Source organism: Pollicipes pollicipes, unplaced genomic scaffold, assembly GCF_011947565.3.
Source record: "Pollicipes pollicipes isolate AB1234 unplaced genomic scaffold, Ppol_2.1 Scaffold_7231;HRSCAF=8579_pilon_pilon_pilon, whole genome shotgun sequence".
Lineage (NCBI taxonomy): Eukaryota > Metazoa > Arthropoda > Thecostraca > Pollicipedomorpha > Pollicipedidae > Pollicipes > Pollicipes pollicipes.
This window is the reverse complement of record NW_023597034.1, coordinates 20,162,578-20,175,077: the sequence shown is the minus strand read 5'-3', so window position 1 is coordinate 20,175,077 and position 12,500 is coordinate 20,162,578. Positions and strand designations below refer to the sequence as shown.

At 50.9% G+C, this 12,500-nt stretch overlaps 2 protein-coding genes across 2 annotated transcripts in view; both read right to left on the bottom strand.

The window, feature by feature from the left end:
• LOC119109826 (basement membrane-specific heparan sulfate proteoglycan core protein) overlaps positions 1 to 9,751 on the bottom strand; it is a gene marked incomplete in the record, with an annotated part of 46,408 nt that extends 36,657 nt beyond the window's left edge. The window contains 5 exon segments of the mRNA XM_037233579.1: positions 1,319 to 1,459; positions 2,721 to 2,791; positions 3,313 to 3,449; positions 6,543 to 6,688; positions 9,581 to 9,751. Of these exon segments, the coding sequence (XP_037089474.1) occupies positions 1,319 to 1,459; positions 2,721 to 2,791; positions 3,313 to 3,449; positions 6,543 to 6,688; positions 9,581 to 9,751 (666 nt within the window).
• Positions 9,752 to 9,930: 179 nt separating this feature from the next.
• Positions 9,931 to 12,500, bottom strand: part of LOC119109825 (basement membrane-specific heparan sulfate proteoglycan core protein) — a 20,586-nt gene continuing 18,016 nt past the window's right edge. Inside the window, exons 10-11 of the mRNA XM_037233578.1 lie at positions 11,926 to 12,096; positions 9,931 to 9,954 (exon numbers count right to left, since the gene is read on the bottom strand). Coding sequence (XP_037089473.1) covers positions 9,940 to 9,954; positions 11,926 to 12,096 — 186 coding nt within the window. The 3' untranslated portion in view covers positions 9,931 to 9,939. The remainder of the gene's footprint in view (positions 9,955 to 11,925; positions 12,097 to 12,500) is intronic.

Below are 12,500 nucleotides of genomic sequence, written 5' to 3'. Positions count from 1 at the left end.
CGCTGGAGGCGCCAAATAATGACGCGAGCCTCTTGATCTCGACCATTCAACATATTTGGACGCGGTTCCCGCCGACTGACGCGAGCCTCTTGATCTCTATCATTCAGCATGCTTGGACGCACCAGCGACACACCAGAGCCACCGATGACAAAACTGTACTGCGCACGAGCGCTGTAAAACATCCTCGCTCAGAGTGCTTGAAAATTGCACTTCCCTATCGAGCCGTAGAGGCGTGGAATCGCTTCCACGTTGCCACGCGCCTGTGCAAAAACTTAAGCGAGTTCAAGGGCAAAGCAATGTCTTTCATCAGAGAACTTACCTAAATTGACCAACTGGCCATGACGTGCAGGTGCTGATTGTATCACAGGTCGTTCATGTTTTATAACATCGTATTTGCATTGCTCGCGTTGCGTCCAATTTGGACGTGTTGCGTGTTCTTTGTTGACATATGTGGTATGCACTGACAGGTATATGATAATAATAATGATAATAATAGGACGACTGAGAGATATGAAATATAAATCTAGAAAAATCCTATATCTCTACTCTCAGCTAATGTTCGTAAAGTACAACTTGCAATGTCCAGGGTAAAAATGAGACTGCATGACTCTTAGGCGAGACTCAGTGTTCTGTCCCCCTCCCAGGCATGACATCAGTGCACAGAAGGCTGACATTAAAAATGATAGGGCTGCCTGTATGTGCACTTTATTGTAGTACTTGACTATCGCTTTGAGCGTTGCGCCATTTGCTCCAATGTCCATCACATTTTATCAGGGCATTCCTAAAATGCTCATAAATGCTTAAAGGTGTTTGTGTTCCTTTTGACTGCCGTTTGCATTGTTCACCAACTGTAGCTGCACAGCTCCGTCGTCAGATTGCACGGACGCAAACCATGTGTTCGTTTGTTTGCGGACCGCGACAGTTATTCCAGTCGTGCACGCCGCCTTCCGATTGCCGTGAGCGGGCAGAGCAGCTGTGCAGTGTGTAACGTTGGACTTCGCTCGCCGACTCAGTCCACTAGTATAGGCGTGCATACTCAGAACGCCATCTCCGTACCAAATGGGGGTGAGCGGCGACATTTGGCAATGTTAAACTAAACATCAAATTTTTCGTGAAAGCTGTAAACTTTCACGGCTTCATACCTTGTTAGGCTGTACATTTGGAACCAGTTATCGTGTTCAAATGCTAATAGTTATTTTTTCATAAATGCAGGAGGATTTTTAGTCTAATCCTGGTCAAATTCCTCATTGGCATACGCTGCTGTGTGCGATCTACCTGAACCATGCATGATCAGCACCAGCACCTGACCGAACGGTACCTGTTGGCGATACCAGTCGGACGAGCTGCACTGGTCGGTGACGCCCATGCAGAAGCAGTTGACACAGCCGTGCTGGTTGCTGGCGCTGAGGTGAAACGCTCGGGGCACGCAGCGGTCGCAGCGACTACCCGTGACGAATTCCTGAGCAGGGTCCACAGCTAGGGTCAGCGGCAAGGCGTCAGTCGGACCCGTACGAGCGCACAGGTCCGCCAGTTTGTCTCGTTCATGTGTGCTAGTGGGGCAGGGTGCGGTGGTAGCGTTTGCATTGAATATTCTAAACATAAATATAAATATGTTTCGTGTTAACAGTCATCTCAACAGGATTGTTCGAACGAACCTACGAATGAAGGAACGACGGAACTGAGGCGAAATTGCTGACGTCAGCAGCGTCGTCTCTTCGCGCAATGGGGCCCTTTTGTCTTCCCAGTGATCTCCCTTACAGTACTAATGCTGTGTCCATCTTATCTGATGGCAGCATGTTAGATTATTTAACGTGTTATGCTGTGCATCCCGACCGAGGCCTGATCATGTGCCGCCGCGGGATTAAAAGCTGCAGTCAATAAAAACTTTGGAAACGTATTTGACAAATTTCACTCTGAACAAGAAGAATTAGTACGGGAAACAGAACCCCTACAAAGTGAAACATGAACTAAAAGTACGCTCATACGTAATTAGAAATGTATCGAAGATAACCTGCTTTCAGTCTTCACCATTGTTTTTTCATTATCATTACATAATATATATATATATATATATATATAAACATGCACATATACATGCACAACATATAGATATATATATATATATATATATATATATATATATATATATATTATATATATATATATATATATACATGCATATACACGGATTAGTCATTTCCCATGACGTACACCAATGTTTACGAAACGATATATATAATTTCCCACGAGATACAATATCATATATCTATACAGATATACTATATATATCCACTATCTTCTTCTGGTATATTAAAGTTCGGTTGTTTGCAAAATACGAACTCATGTCCTTCAGATGACCCTTCAGAAAGCAAATACTAAACGGCACAATATTCACTCAAACTCTAATGAAATGCAATAAGCCCTTAAATCTGCGGACATCAGCGACGGCGTGCCGCTGGACGGCGACACTAGACCAGGGCGGCGCCGGCCGGCGGTGCTGGCCGGTGGCGTCCTGTTTCAGGCGCCGCCGGTCAGGTAACCATAGTGTTGATTAAGATGTACAGCCTCTGAGAGTTACGTTGGCGATAAAAAGAAGGCGAATAGCTTCTTAATGCAAGAATTACACTTACAAGCGACCCACAAGCAGACAAACATAGAGAAGCAGTACCACAGGCCCCAGAACGCATAGGAGCCGGGTTCAGAAGCCATGGGTGACTGACCTTACAGTCGCAGAGTCCCGTCCGGGGGTCAGGGTCGTCTCGCAGTGATCCAGCCGGGTCGCATTCTCCTCCTGTCACCCAGGTTTGGGATGAATGCGTTTAACTTCATGTCACAGCACAAAAATGACGTTGGCTTCGGAAAATGTTGACGGCATGGTTTTCACTGTTCATAACATCCGCTTCCCCGCGGCGCCCGCCCTCCCTGCCAGGGTGACAGGCAAGCGACGCCATACAACCTCACCAGCTGAATGCGTCGTAAAGCCCCAATCGTATACTAAGTTTATGGCAAGTATAATGTAAGAGCCAACGACCAATGACTGAGGTATTGACGAATACCACGTTCTCCCCCGCTTCGGTCATCTTGTGATTTTAGGCGAGGTGCTGGTGGCGAGGTGCTGGCGAGTTCAGCTCCGCATTGGAGAGCTAACGCAAACGTTTGGAGTAAGAGCAAGGTAGCCCAAAAGGGCGCAGAGTTTACCAATATGGGCTTTTTTTATACCGATGAGCGGGCTCAAGCGCACATCAGCACACATAAGTCCTGCGAGCTTCAGCCCACCCAGCGATGTTCATGAGCCCTGCGTCGCTGGCCTACCTCTGACGCAGGGCTGGCCGCGACCGGGCTGGCCCCTGTAGCCGGGGGCGCACCGCTCGCAGCGGCGGCCCGCGTAGCCCGGCTCGCAGTTGCAGGTCACCTGGTCGTCCGTGTCCAGGAAGCACGTGCTACCGAACCTGCAGCGCGCGCGCTCCGCAGTCATGGCCAACACAGCACAAAATGTGTTCGGGCCCGAACGAACAGACGGTGTCTGCCAGGGTCCAACGCCTTATGTCATGGTCATGGCTGTGGCTTTCTGTACGGGAGAATGCGGCATGCCAGGTGCAGCAGCGGCCACCAGTCCAGTCTCGATACATGTGAAACTTGTCTGATAAAGCAAATGTATGTCATCATGTGCATGCTTCGGCCGGGATAAAAGGCGTGAATCGGCGTAAGCTTTCGATTTGCTCCGTCCCCAGAATTGGATACCAAGATACCAGAATGATTTCTTTTGTGACCAGTGACGTGAGGTAAGGTAGACTGAATCCACGTCAATTCGTTAAAAAAATTTGCGTCCCTAAAAAAGTTTTCCTTCCCTAAAGCGTGACCTTCGGGTCAGCTAAGGTCAAAATGGTCAAGCACGAATCAGTGTAGGAAGTGCCCTTTGACTTTATTATGAATCCATCTTGAGCTTGAATATTGTTTTCCCCAAAAACATCAGCCAGTGTAACTTCAGGTCGGTGATATAAAATCGTCCGAGGTGATTTTGGTACTTCAGGCTACAGTCAGCTGATTCAACGCGACCCACGTTGTTGCACATCCCATGGAGCACCAGCAACTGCAAAGGCCATGGTAGTGCTCAGGCGTCAATTCGAATTGCCTTACTGTCTGCACTAGTTGTGCTAAACCACCTCAAACATGTATGACTTTATCTAAAACTCTGTTGAGCCTCTAGCTTGAAAGCTGCCCTCAAAATTATCGTTGGTAACAGCCTCGGCTTGGTTTTGATATGCTAACAGGTCAGCGGCCTTGCAAGACGCGTCTTATTTTGTTATTATATAAAAATCATCAGCCATTAAATTGTCTAAAGCTCCGCAAAGTTTTTGCCTTACTGCGCCACACCTTTCGGAAATTAGCTCGGAAAAATCAGGGTGGTCAAATTAACTTCATTGCAAAGCGCAATCTCTATCATTGGTGACGGGGTTTGGATGTTGCATTGCGTCGTATAGCTTTCGACATAACCGTATAGCTACTCCACATTATAAATAATGTGCCTATGCTGAAAAAACCGGGTTGTCATAATCAACTGTTTTCTTGTTTTGTCAACACTAAATAACCTCTAAGCAAGCATCAAATCCAACTGAACTAGCGGGCTCAGGCACCAGTAAAGTGGCCGCTGGCCAGCTTTGGACTGAGTAATGGACTGAGCTGGCCAGCTAGTTTAGTCTATAATATCGCTTGAACCAGCGATTTTGACAGCCCAGGGATGGCCAGGCTGAGGATGGACCAGGGATGGCCAAGCTGAGGATGGACCAGGGCTGGCCAGGCTGAGGATGGACCAGGAATGACCAGGCTGAGGATGGACCAGGGATGACCAGGCTGAGGATGGACCAGGGATGGCCGGGCCGAGGATGGACCAGGAATGACCAGGCTGAGGATGGACCAGGAATGACCAGGCTGAGGATGGACCAGGAATGACCAGGCTGAGGATGGACCAGGGCTGGCCAGGCTGAGGATGGACCAGGGCTGGCCAGGCTGAGGATGGACCAGGGATGGCCAGGCTGAGGATGGACCAGGGATGACCAGGCTGAGGATGGACCAGGGCTGGCCGGGCTGAGGATGGACCAGGGCTGGCCAGGCTGAGGATGGACCAGGGATGGCCAGGCTGAGGATGGACCAGGGATGGCCGGGCTGAGGATGGACCAGGGCTGGCCAAGCCGAGGATGGACCAGGGATGGCCAGGCTGAGGATGGACCAGGGCTGGCCAGGCTGAGGATGGACCAGGGATGACCAGGCTGATGATGGACCAGGGCTGGCCAGGCTGAGGATGGACCAGGGATAGCCAGGCTGAGGATGACCAGGGATGGCCAGGCTGAGGATGGACCAGGGATGGCCAGGCTGAGGATGGACCAGGGCTGGCCAAGCTGAGGATGGACCAGGGCTGGCCAGGCTGAGGATGGACCAGGGATGACCGGGCTGAGGATGGACCAGGGCTGGCCAAGCCGAGGATGGACCAGGGATGGCCAGGCTGAGGATGGACCAGGGATGGCCAGGCTGAGGATGGACCAGGGCTGGCCAGGCTGAGGATGGACCAGGGATGACCAGGCTGAGGATGGACCAGGGCTGGCCAGGCTGATGATGGACCAGGGATGACCAGGCTGATGATGGACCAGGGCTGGCCAGGCTGAGGATGGACCAGGGATAGCCAGGCAGGGATGAACCAGGGCTGGCCAGGCTGAGGATGGACCAGGGATGACCAGGCTGGGTAGACCAGGGATGACCAGGCTGATGATGGACCAGGAATGGCCAGGCTGAAGAAGGACCAGGGCTGGCCAGGCTGAGGATGGACCAGGAATGGCCGGGCTGAGGATGGACCAGGGCTGGCCAGGCTGAGGATGGACCAGGGATGGCCAGGCTGAGGATGGACCAGGAATGGCCAGGCTGAGGATGGACCAGGGCTGGCCAGGCTGAGGATGGACCAGGGATGGCCAGGCTGAGGATGGACTAGGAATGGCCAGGCTGAGGATGGACCAGGAATGGCCAGGCTGAGGATGGACCAGGGCTGGTCAGGCTGAGGATGGACCAGGGATGACCAGGCTGAGGGTGGACCAGGGCTGGCCAGGCTGAGGATGGACCAGGGATGACCAGGCTGAGGGTGGACCAGGAATGGCCAGGCTGAGGATGGACCAGGGATGGCCAGGCTGAGGATGGACCAGGGATGGCCAGGCTGAGGATGGACTAGGAATGGCCAGGCTGAGGATGGACCAGGAATGGCCAGGCTGAGGATGGACCAGGGCTGGTCAGGCTGAGGATGGACCAGGGATGACCAGGCTGAGGGTGGACCAGGAATGGCCAGGCTGAGGATGGACCAGGGATGACCAGGCTGAGGATGGACCAGGGATGGCCAGGCTGAGGATGAACCAGGGCTGGCCAGGCCGAGGATGGACCAGGGATGGCCAGGCTGAGGATGGACCAGGGCTGGCCAGGCTGAGGATGGACCAGGGATGACCAGGCTGAGGATGGACCAGGGATGGCCAGGCTGAGAGGTTGCCATTACAGATGGTACTAACTGGAATCGTGGTCCCGGACACGGACACGGCCGGCAGGCAATGCCTCGGCGTGGATCTCCATATTCGCCGGGCCTGCACTCCTCAGCTTCCTCGACACAGGTGCCCAAGAAGTCTCCAGGCCGTCGCTCGTAGCCGGGGGCGCACTCCTGCGGACACAGTCGGTTACAGTCACCAGCAAAACGACGGTCAGGCGCGGTCAGTCACTGGGTCTATGGTGGATTACACTAGTAATTTCAGGCCATTTTGACGCATAAGTACATCACATGCTTGATTTTCTGGTATCAATGATCTCGAGTGTCACGGTGTATGGACATAGTTGGCCTACGTAGTCGTTCATGTTCCATAGAAACGTCTGCATCGTTACATTTTTACTTTCTTGATTCACATAATCATACGTTGCGTGAGTTGTTTAGTGCATTTGCAAGGAACATTAAACCTCCTGTTAAGACAGTACTGCTAGTTTTAAGTTTTGAAGAGTGACCAGGAGAAAGGAGACCTGAGTGTATTAAGCCAAGCATGAAATCAAAGCTGTATTATACACATCTATATCTCCTCTTTCCTGCTTTTTTTCTACAAGAAATAAGGCTAGCAGTGCTATCTTATCTCTATACAAATTGCATGGTTCCAAGCAATCTCTGGTGCCCGGCTTTTTAGTGCTTTCCTTAAAGGGTCCTTTTATTCAACGTGCTTGTTATGCTTTTAAGGTGCTCGCTTTCATAAATGACTGTTTTTCAGGTACAGACAGCACGGCGTTGACGATGCGACGCCGGACGTGAGCGTACAGGCTCTCCTGGACCATGCAACAGAACGGTAGGTGTCTAGTCTGCCAGGCCTTCCATGGGCTCCGCCGTCACGTCCAGGCCAACCTTTCGCGTCACAGATTACACCTGCTCAGGCGGTACTGCGTGTCAAATAGGGACTCGATGGCGCGACCGGACAGCCTGTCTATAAACAAAGAATGGAAAGCGACGATGAGGCAGCAGAGCAAAGCCTCTCTGCACAGCTGTGTTCGCCCCACAGCTTACGATGGGAGGCGCTGCTGTATGGGCAAACTGTTAGTCGTCTTCATCCCGCCCCTGCCGCCCTCTGCGCGTTCAGTGCAGAGCGAGACCGGAAGGCGCAGCAGGAAGAAAAAAGACCGGGTGAAAGCGGGGGTCAAGACTCTGAAGCCGACGACGATTTTACCATCGGAAGGGCAGCTTGAAGTGAGCTATGCCCTACAGCTCAATATCTTTGACAAAGTGACCAGCGCGCTCACGAACACATCACGAACACAGGAGCGGGCCTCCGCACCAGGCCTCTATTTGCGAAGCCGCACCAAACCGGGTGACTGATCTAAGTAACGCCTCAGGCCATACCAAACGATAGCAGGCGTGCCAGTTCGCATTGCCGACGGTCCATGGATGGATACACTGCTCTAGATGTGTTCTGCGCATAGCGCACCGGCTGGAAGTCAATACCTGGGCAGTGACTGGTGCGGTAGGAAAAGCAGCGGTCAGAGAGAGGAAGATGATGGTGCCTCAACAGGTCCGTCAGAAGATAGGATTGGTGGGTAATCAGCCAAGGCCAGCTGGGACCGGCACATCTAACGAAGGCAACACTTCGCGTCGAGCACTTCATGATCCCTCATTGCTCAGCGAGATCACGGGTCAAAGTAGCGACTCATCGCGTAGTTATCAGTACTCCACGCAGCACCTCAGACCTATAACCTGTCAGCCTAGATCGATACGCCGAACACATAATGGAGGCTGCTGAACTTTCATTGGCCTGTATCCGGGGTTTCAGGTGCCTATCTCCTGCACAAGCTGTTGATCCACGGTCAGATTGCGATCCGTTGTCTTCTGTTGTCAATTGGCATGCATGAGGAAGGAATACAGGAGACTCGAAACAACCACAACCACGACTGTGAAGACCGTCTAGAGCACGTCTGCAAACGTTCCGAAACGATATAATAACCGACCAGGTTCACTGCCTGCTTATTACTAGTGGTCCCAAAATTGTTGACATCAGCAGTGACCTGAAGCGAAACCTGAGCAGACGGAAAGGTGGCATTCTAAGGCAGGCTGCTGACATCAGTCATCTACTGGCAGGCCCGATGGGGAATGGGGCACAGTCAGAAGATGACGAGGAGATGGGGGACGATGATCTGGAGGAGCCTCGAGAAGTGTCGGATGAAGTGTTGGACGAGTGCACGCAGTCAGTCCGCACGTGCGTGCAGCTTCCAGACTATTGTATGCAAACGGAGTGCAGTGCCAACTTAACAGCCAAGAAGCATGCGACGTATGAGGAAATTGTGTGATGTGGCTGTTTGCTCCGTGCTTTGTGTTAATGGCCCCATTTATATATGATGATGTGTTCCGCTTAATATACAGAACTGACTGTTTTAAAGCAAGTTTATCTTTTCAGTACCTCAAAATGTCGGGCAGCGCAAGTACGATATCTATCTCCTAAACAAGTAACCACGATAATGGGTCATCATCTTGACTTCCTTTTATGTCAAATTCTAATGTAACTGCAGCCCACATAAATTTTGGATCCAACGCTGCGAGCTTTTAGTTAATTTCGACCACCTGCCATTGTGTCGTCCCGCCATTAAGTTGTGATGTCATTAGGCCTTAAGAGTTTTGCCTTGTTTCATTGCCGTTTGGTCCGTTTTGTGCTCCGATGTGGCATTGCTGCTTGAACTTACCGCGCACGCTTGTGTAGTTATGGATGTGACGTTTGACAGCAAAAAGCCACAGCTGTGGATTTATTACTGAACAAATACTGCGTCTTGTATTATGACTATCGCGGTACGTGCGCGCAATGCTGATCCAGGAGCAAATTTTTACTTTTTACTTGTTGCTACACGTGGTGTGGCAATGGCACCAGCTGAGCATGGGTGTCGAGGACTGCTGTTGGCAATGGCTCCAGTTGAGTAGGGATGCTATGGACCGCTGTCGGCAATGGCCGTAGCTGAGCAGGGGTGTCGTGTACTGCTGTTGGCAATGGCTACGGCTGAACAGGAATGTCGTGGACTGCTGTCGGCAATGGCTCACCTCGCAGGACATGCCTGTATAGCCGGGTGGGCAGCGGCACTCCTCGACCAGCGTGGCGGGACCCTGCGTCGTGTCCGCCCGCTGGGCGCTGTCGACCCGGAAGGAGCTGAACGACGCCACGGAGCCGTCAGCAGAGGTAGCGCTGCGGCACCGACGCCGTGCTGTTACCATTGAGCACGGGGTCGTCAGCAGAGGTAGCGCTGCCACACCGACACCGTACTGTTACCATTGAGCACGGGGTCGTCAGCAGAGGTAGCGCTGCCACACCGACACCGTACTGTTACCATTGAGCACGGGGCCGTCAGCAGAAGTAGTGGTGCCACACCGACACCGTACTGTTACCATTGAGCACGGGGTCGTCAGCAGAGGTAGCGCTACCACATCGACACCGTACTGTTACCATTGAGCCTGGGCCGTCAGCAGAGATAGCGCTGCCGCACCGACATCGTACTGTTACCATTGAATATAACGGGGCCGTTTAGGAAGACAGCACCAACGCCTACTGGAAACCATGGAGAGGTATATGGCACAGTGGGCAAAGCAGTACCGCTGAACACTGAATGAACGGGCTACCAAGCTTCACAGGTCCGTGCCATCCAATACGCCCAGCGTGCAGTAAGGCCCACACGACATCCGATGCTCGAGCAAAAAGATGGAACCGAAAAATTTTAGTGTGAATTGTAAAAGAGCCTTCTTTTTGCACCGAGATCAATTTGTCCGAGATTTTCTTCTTTGTCTTTACAGGGTCATTTTTAAGCAAATTGATTCGTGCTTTTGTTAATACTGTAACGACACATGACTTAAGTACATATATAGATTCAGGTGTCTATATATGCACAAATACATATGTACATATATATATATATATATATATATATATATATATACCGTCTGACAGTGGTCCTGCGGGTCAGTGTAACGTAAAGTCCTAATCGTCATGACCAGCTGTAAAAACAAAGAGTATAATGTTAAGCGCAGTCTGAAAACTGTGATAGAGGAGTACCACTGCATAAATACCGGATCAATATTAATTTGTATAACAGTGGTACACGACAGTTGAAACCATCTCATACCGGGAGAGATGTCCTTCCAATGACGCAAGAGAAACCCAGGGTCAGATGGCTTGGCGCATCGACGGACAATCTAGAAAATAGCGCCCGCTGCATGCCGTTACACATCGCCACATTTATATCAATGGCAAGTCACATTGCTTGCTGCGCTCACGCTTGCATCAAATAAGCCAGCGATGTTGTATCACAAGACCGACTTCTCCCAATCGGCTGCCATGGTGAGGACAGTTCTGTGCGGGGTGGTCAGAATCTGCGCTAGCCGTAGCTCCATGGAATTTCGGCGTGTCTTGCCAACAAACGTGTGCTTTCGGGAGATCCCTCGTCACGAGGACCCTCAGCGAGAAGTCCGTGCGCCTCCACTTTTCAACGATGTTCTGCATGCATAGTGATGACGTGTCTCAAAGTGGACCCTTGATTTACACTTACGTTTTTCCAAGGTTTCAGCGAGGGCCAATTTTTCGGTAGTTTGAGCGACCAACATTTTGGCACTTTCGTGCCAAGATTTCATGTAGCTTATTTTAGTCAAAACAACAGTCAAGATCGCCGATCTTATTAGTGTAAAAAATTAGTTAAATTGGTCGAGTTTTGCATAATGTCAAATACGCACTGTGCAAGGTGGCTTTCACAAACAAATGTACAAATGATGCACAGTGTTTGAAAGCTTGTTCATGGTTGCTGAAAGCATGTTTTCTCTTATGTCTTATGTCTTGGTATTGATTGATTGTCTTGTGTCTCCTTGCACGTTTTGGTACCTCTTTAGGAACTAAAGCCCACTAAAAAGTGTTCGCGGGAGTGTTCGAAAAATGCATTGGCTGCTAAGAAAGATGCTCGTCTATTGCGTGGGGGTCACATCGACTAACCGGCTCATTATGCTTCAGAGAGTGACAAATGCATTCCACACAGAAAATAACGTCATGGAAAAAGTAGCTTTTTAATGGATTCTGCTGTGCATACAGTAGCAGAGATGTACTAACCACTGGCTGTGCAATGTACGATCAAGTCTTAACATGCAACTTCTTAAATGCTAGCGCAGATTTTGTAAAACATATATGATCTATTGCACACCACTGGCGATTTTTAAAACATAAAGTGGCCAAAATGAGCAACGAGCTTCCGGCCTCAAACCATTTCCTGGTTATTAGATTGTTTCGAGCACTATTACCCAGTAAGCAGACACATTCCTGAAATGGCCAATGCTTGTTCATCCACTAAATTCAGCACATCAACTTTCTGCATGTTTGAGCTTTGCAGACTCCTGCTGTGCACATCTCTCACGGGATCAGGACGCTGTCGAATGTTCTGCAGCGCCATCATGATGGAAGCTCTGTCGGCCACGACGATGTTACCGCGGACATCAACCGTGTCCAGCTTGCCCTCGGTGAGCTGGATGGCGTAGTTGTCGCTCGCTGGTGCACTGGGCCGGTGCAACAGGGTCACGTCGTTGCCCTGCGAAGCACGGTGGCCGGCCGGTACAGCGCCATCCACGCTGATGCATTTGTCGTAAACGTGATGATGCGTGTAACAGTGCACTTTTGCCGTTTAAGCGAGTAACACCACGACGAAACATTCCGTGCAATGCTCCATGCTGGGGTGGATGTGCAAGTTCTTGAGGTTTGCAAGGGTTGTAATTTATTCCGATACACTTCTTGGTCAGATGCAACACTGCGCGCCTGCCTAGACGGACCTGACGTAGGAAAGCGCAGCTGCGGCCCGTGCTCGGCCACATCACGTGACGTTTTTCGTAATATATCCACGATCCAGCACAGCGCCCGCTGGATACATCACGTGACGCTTCCTTAATATATCCCCTATCCAGCGCGGCCCCACCGGCCACACCACGTGACGTTTTC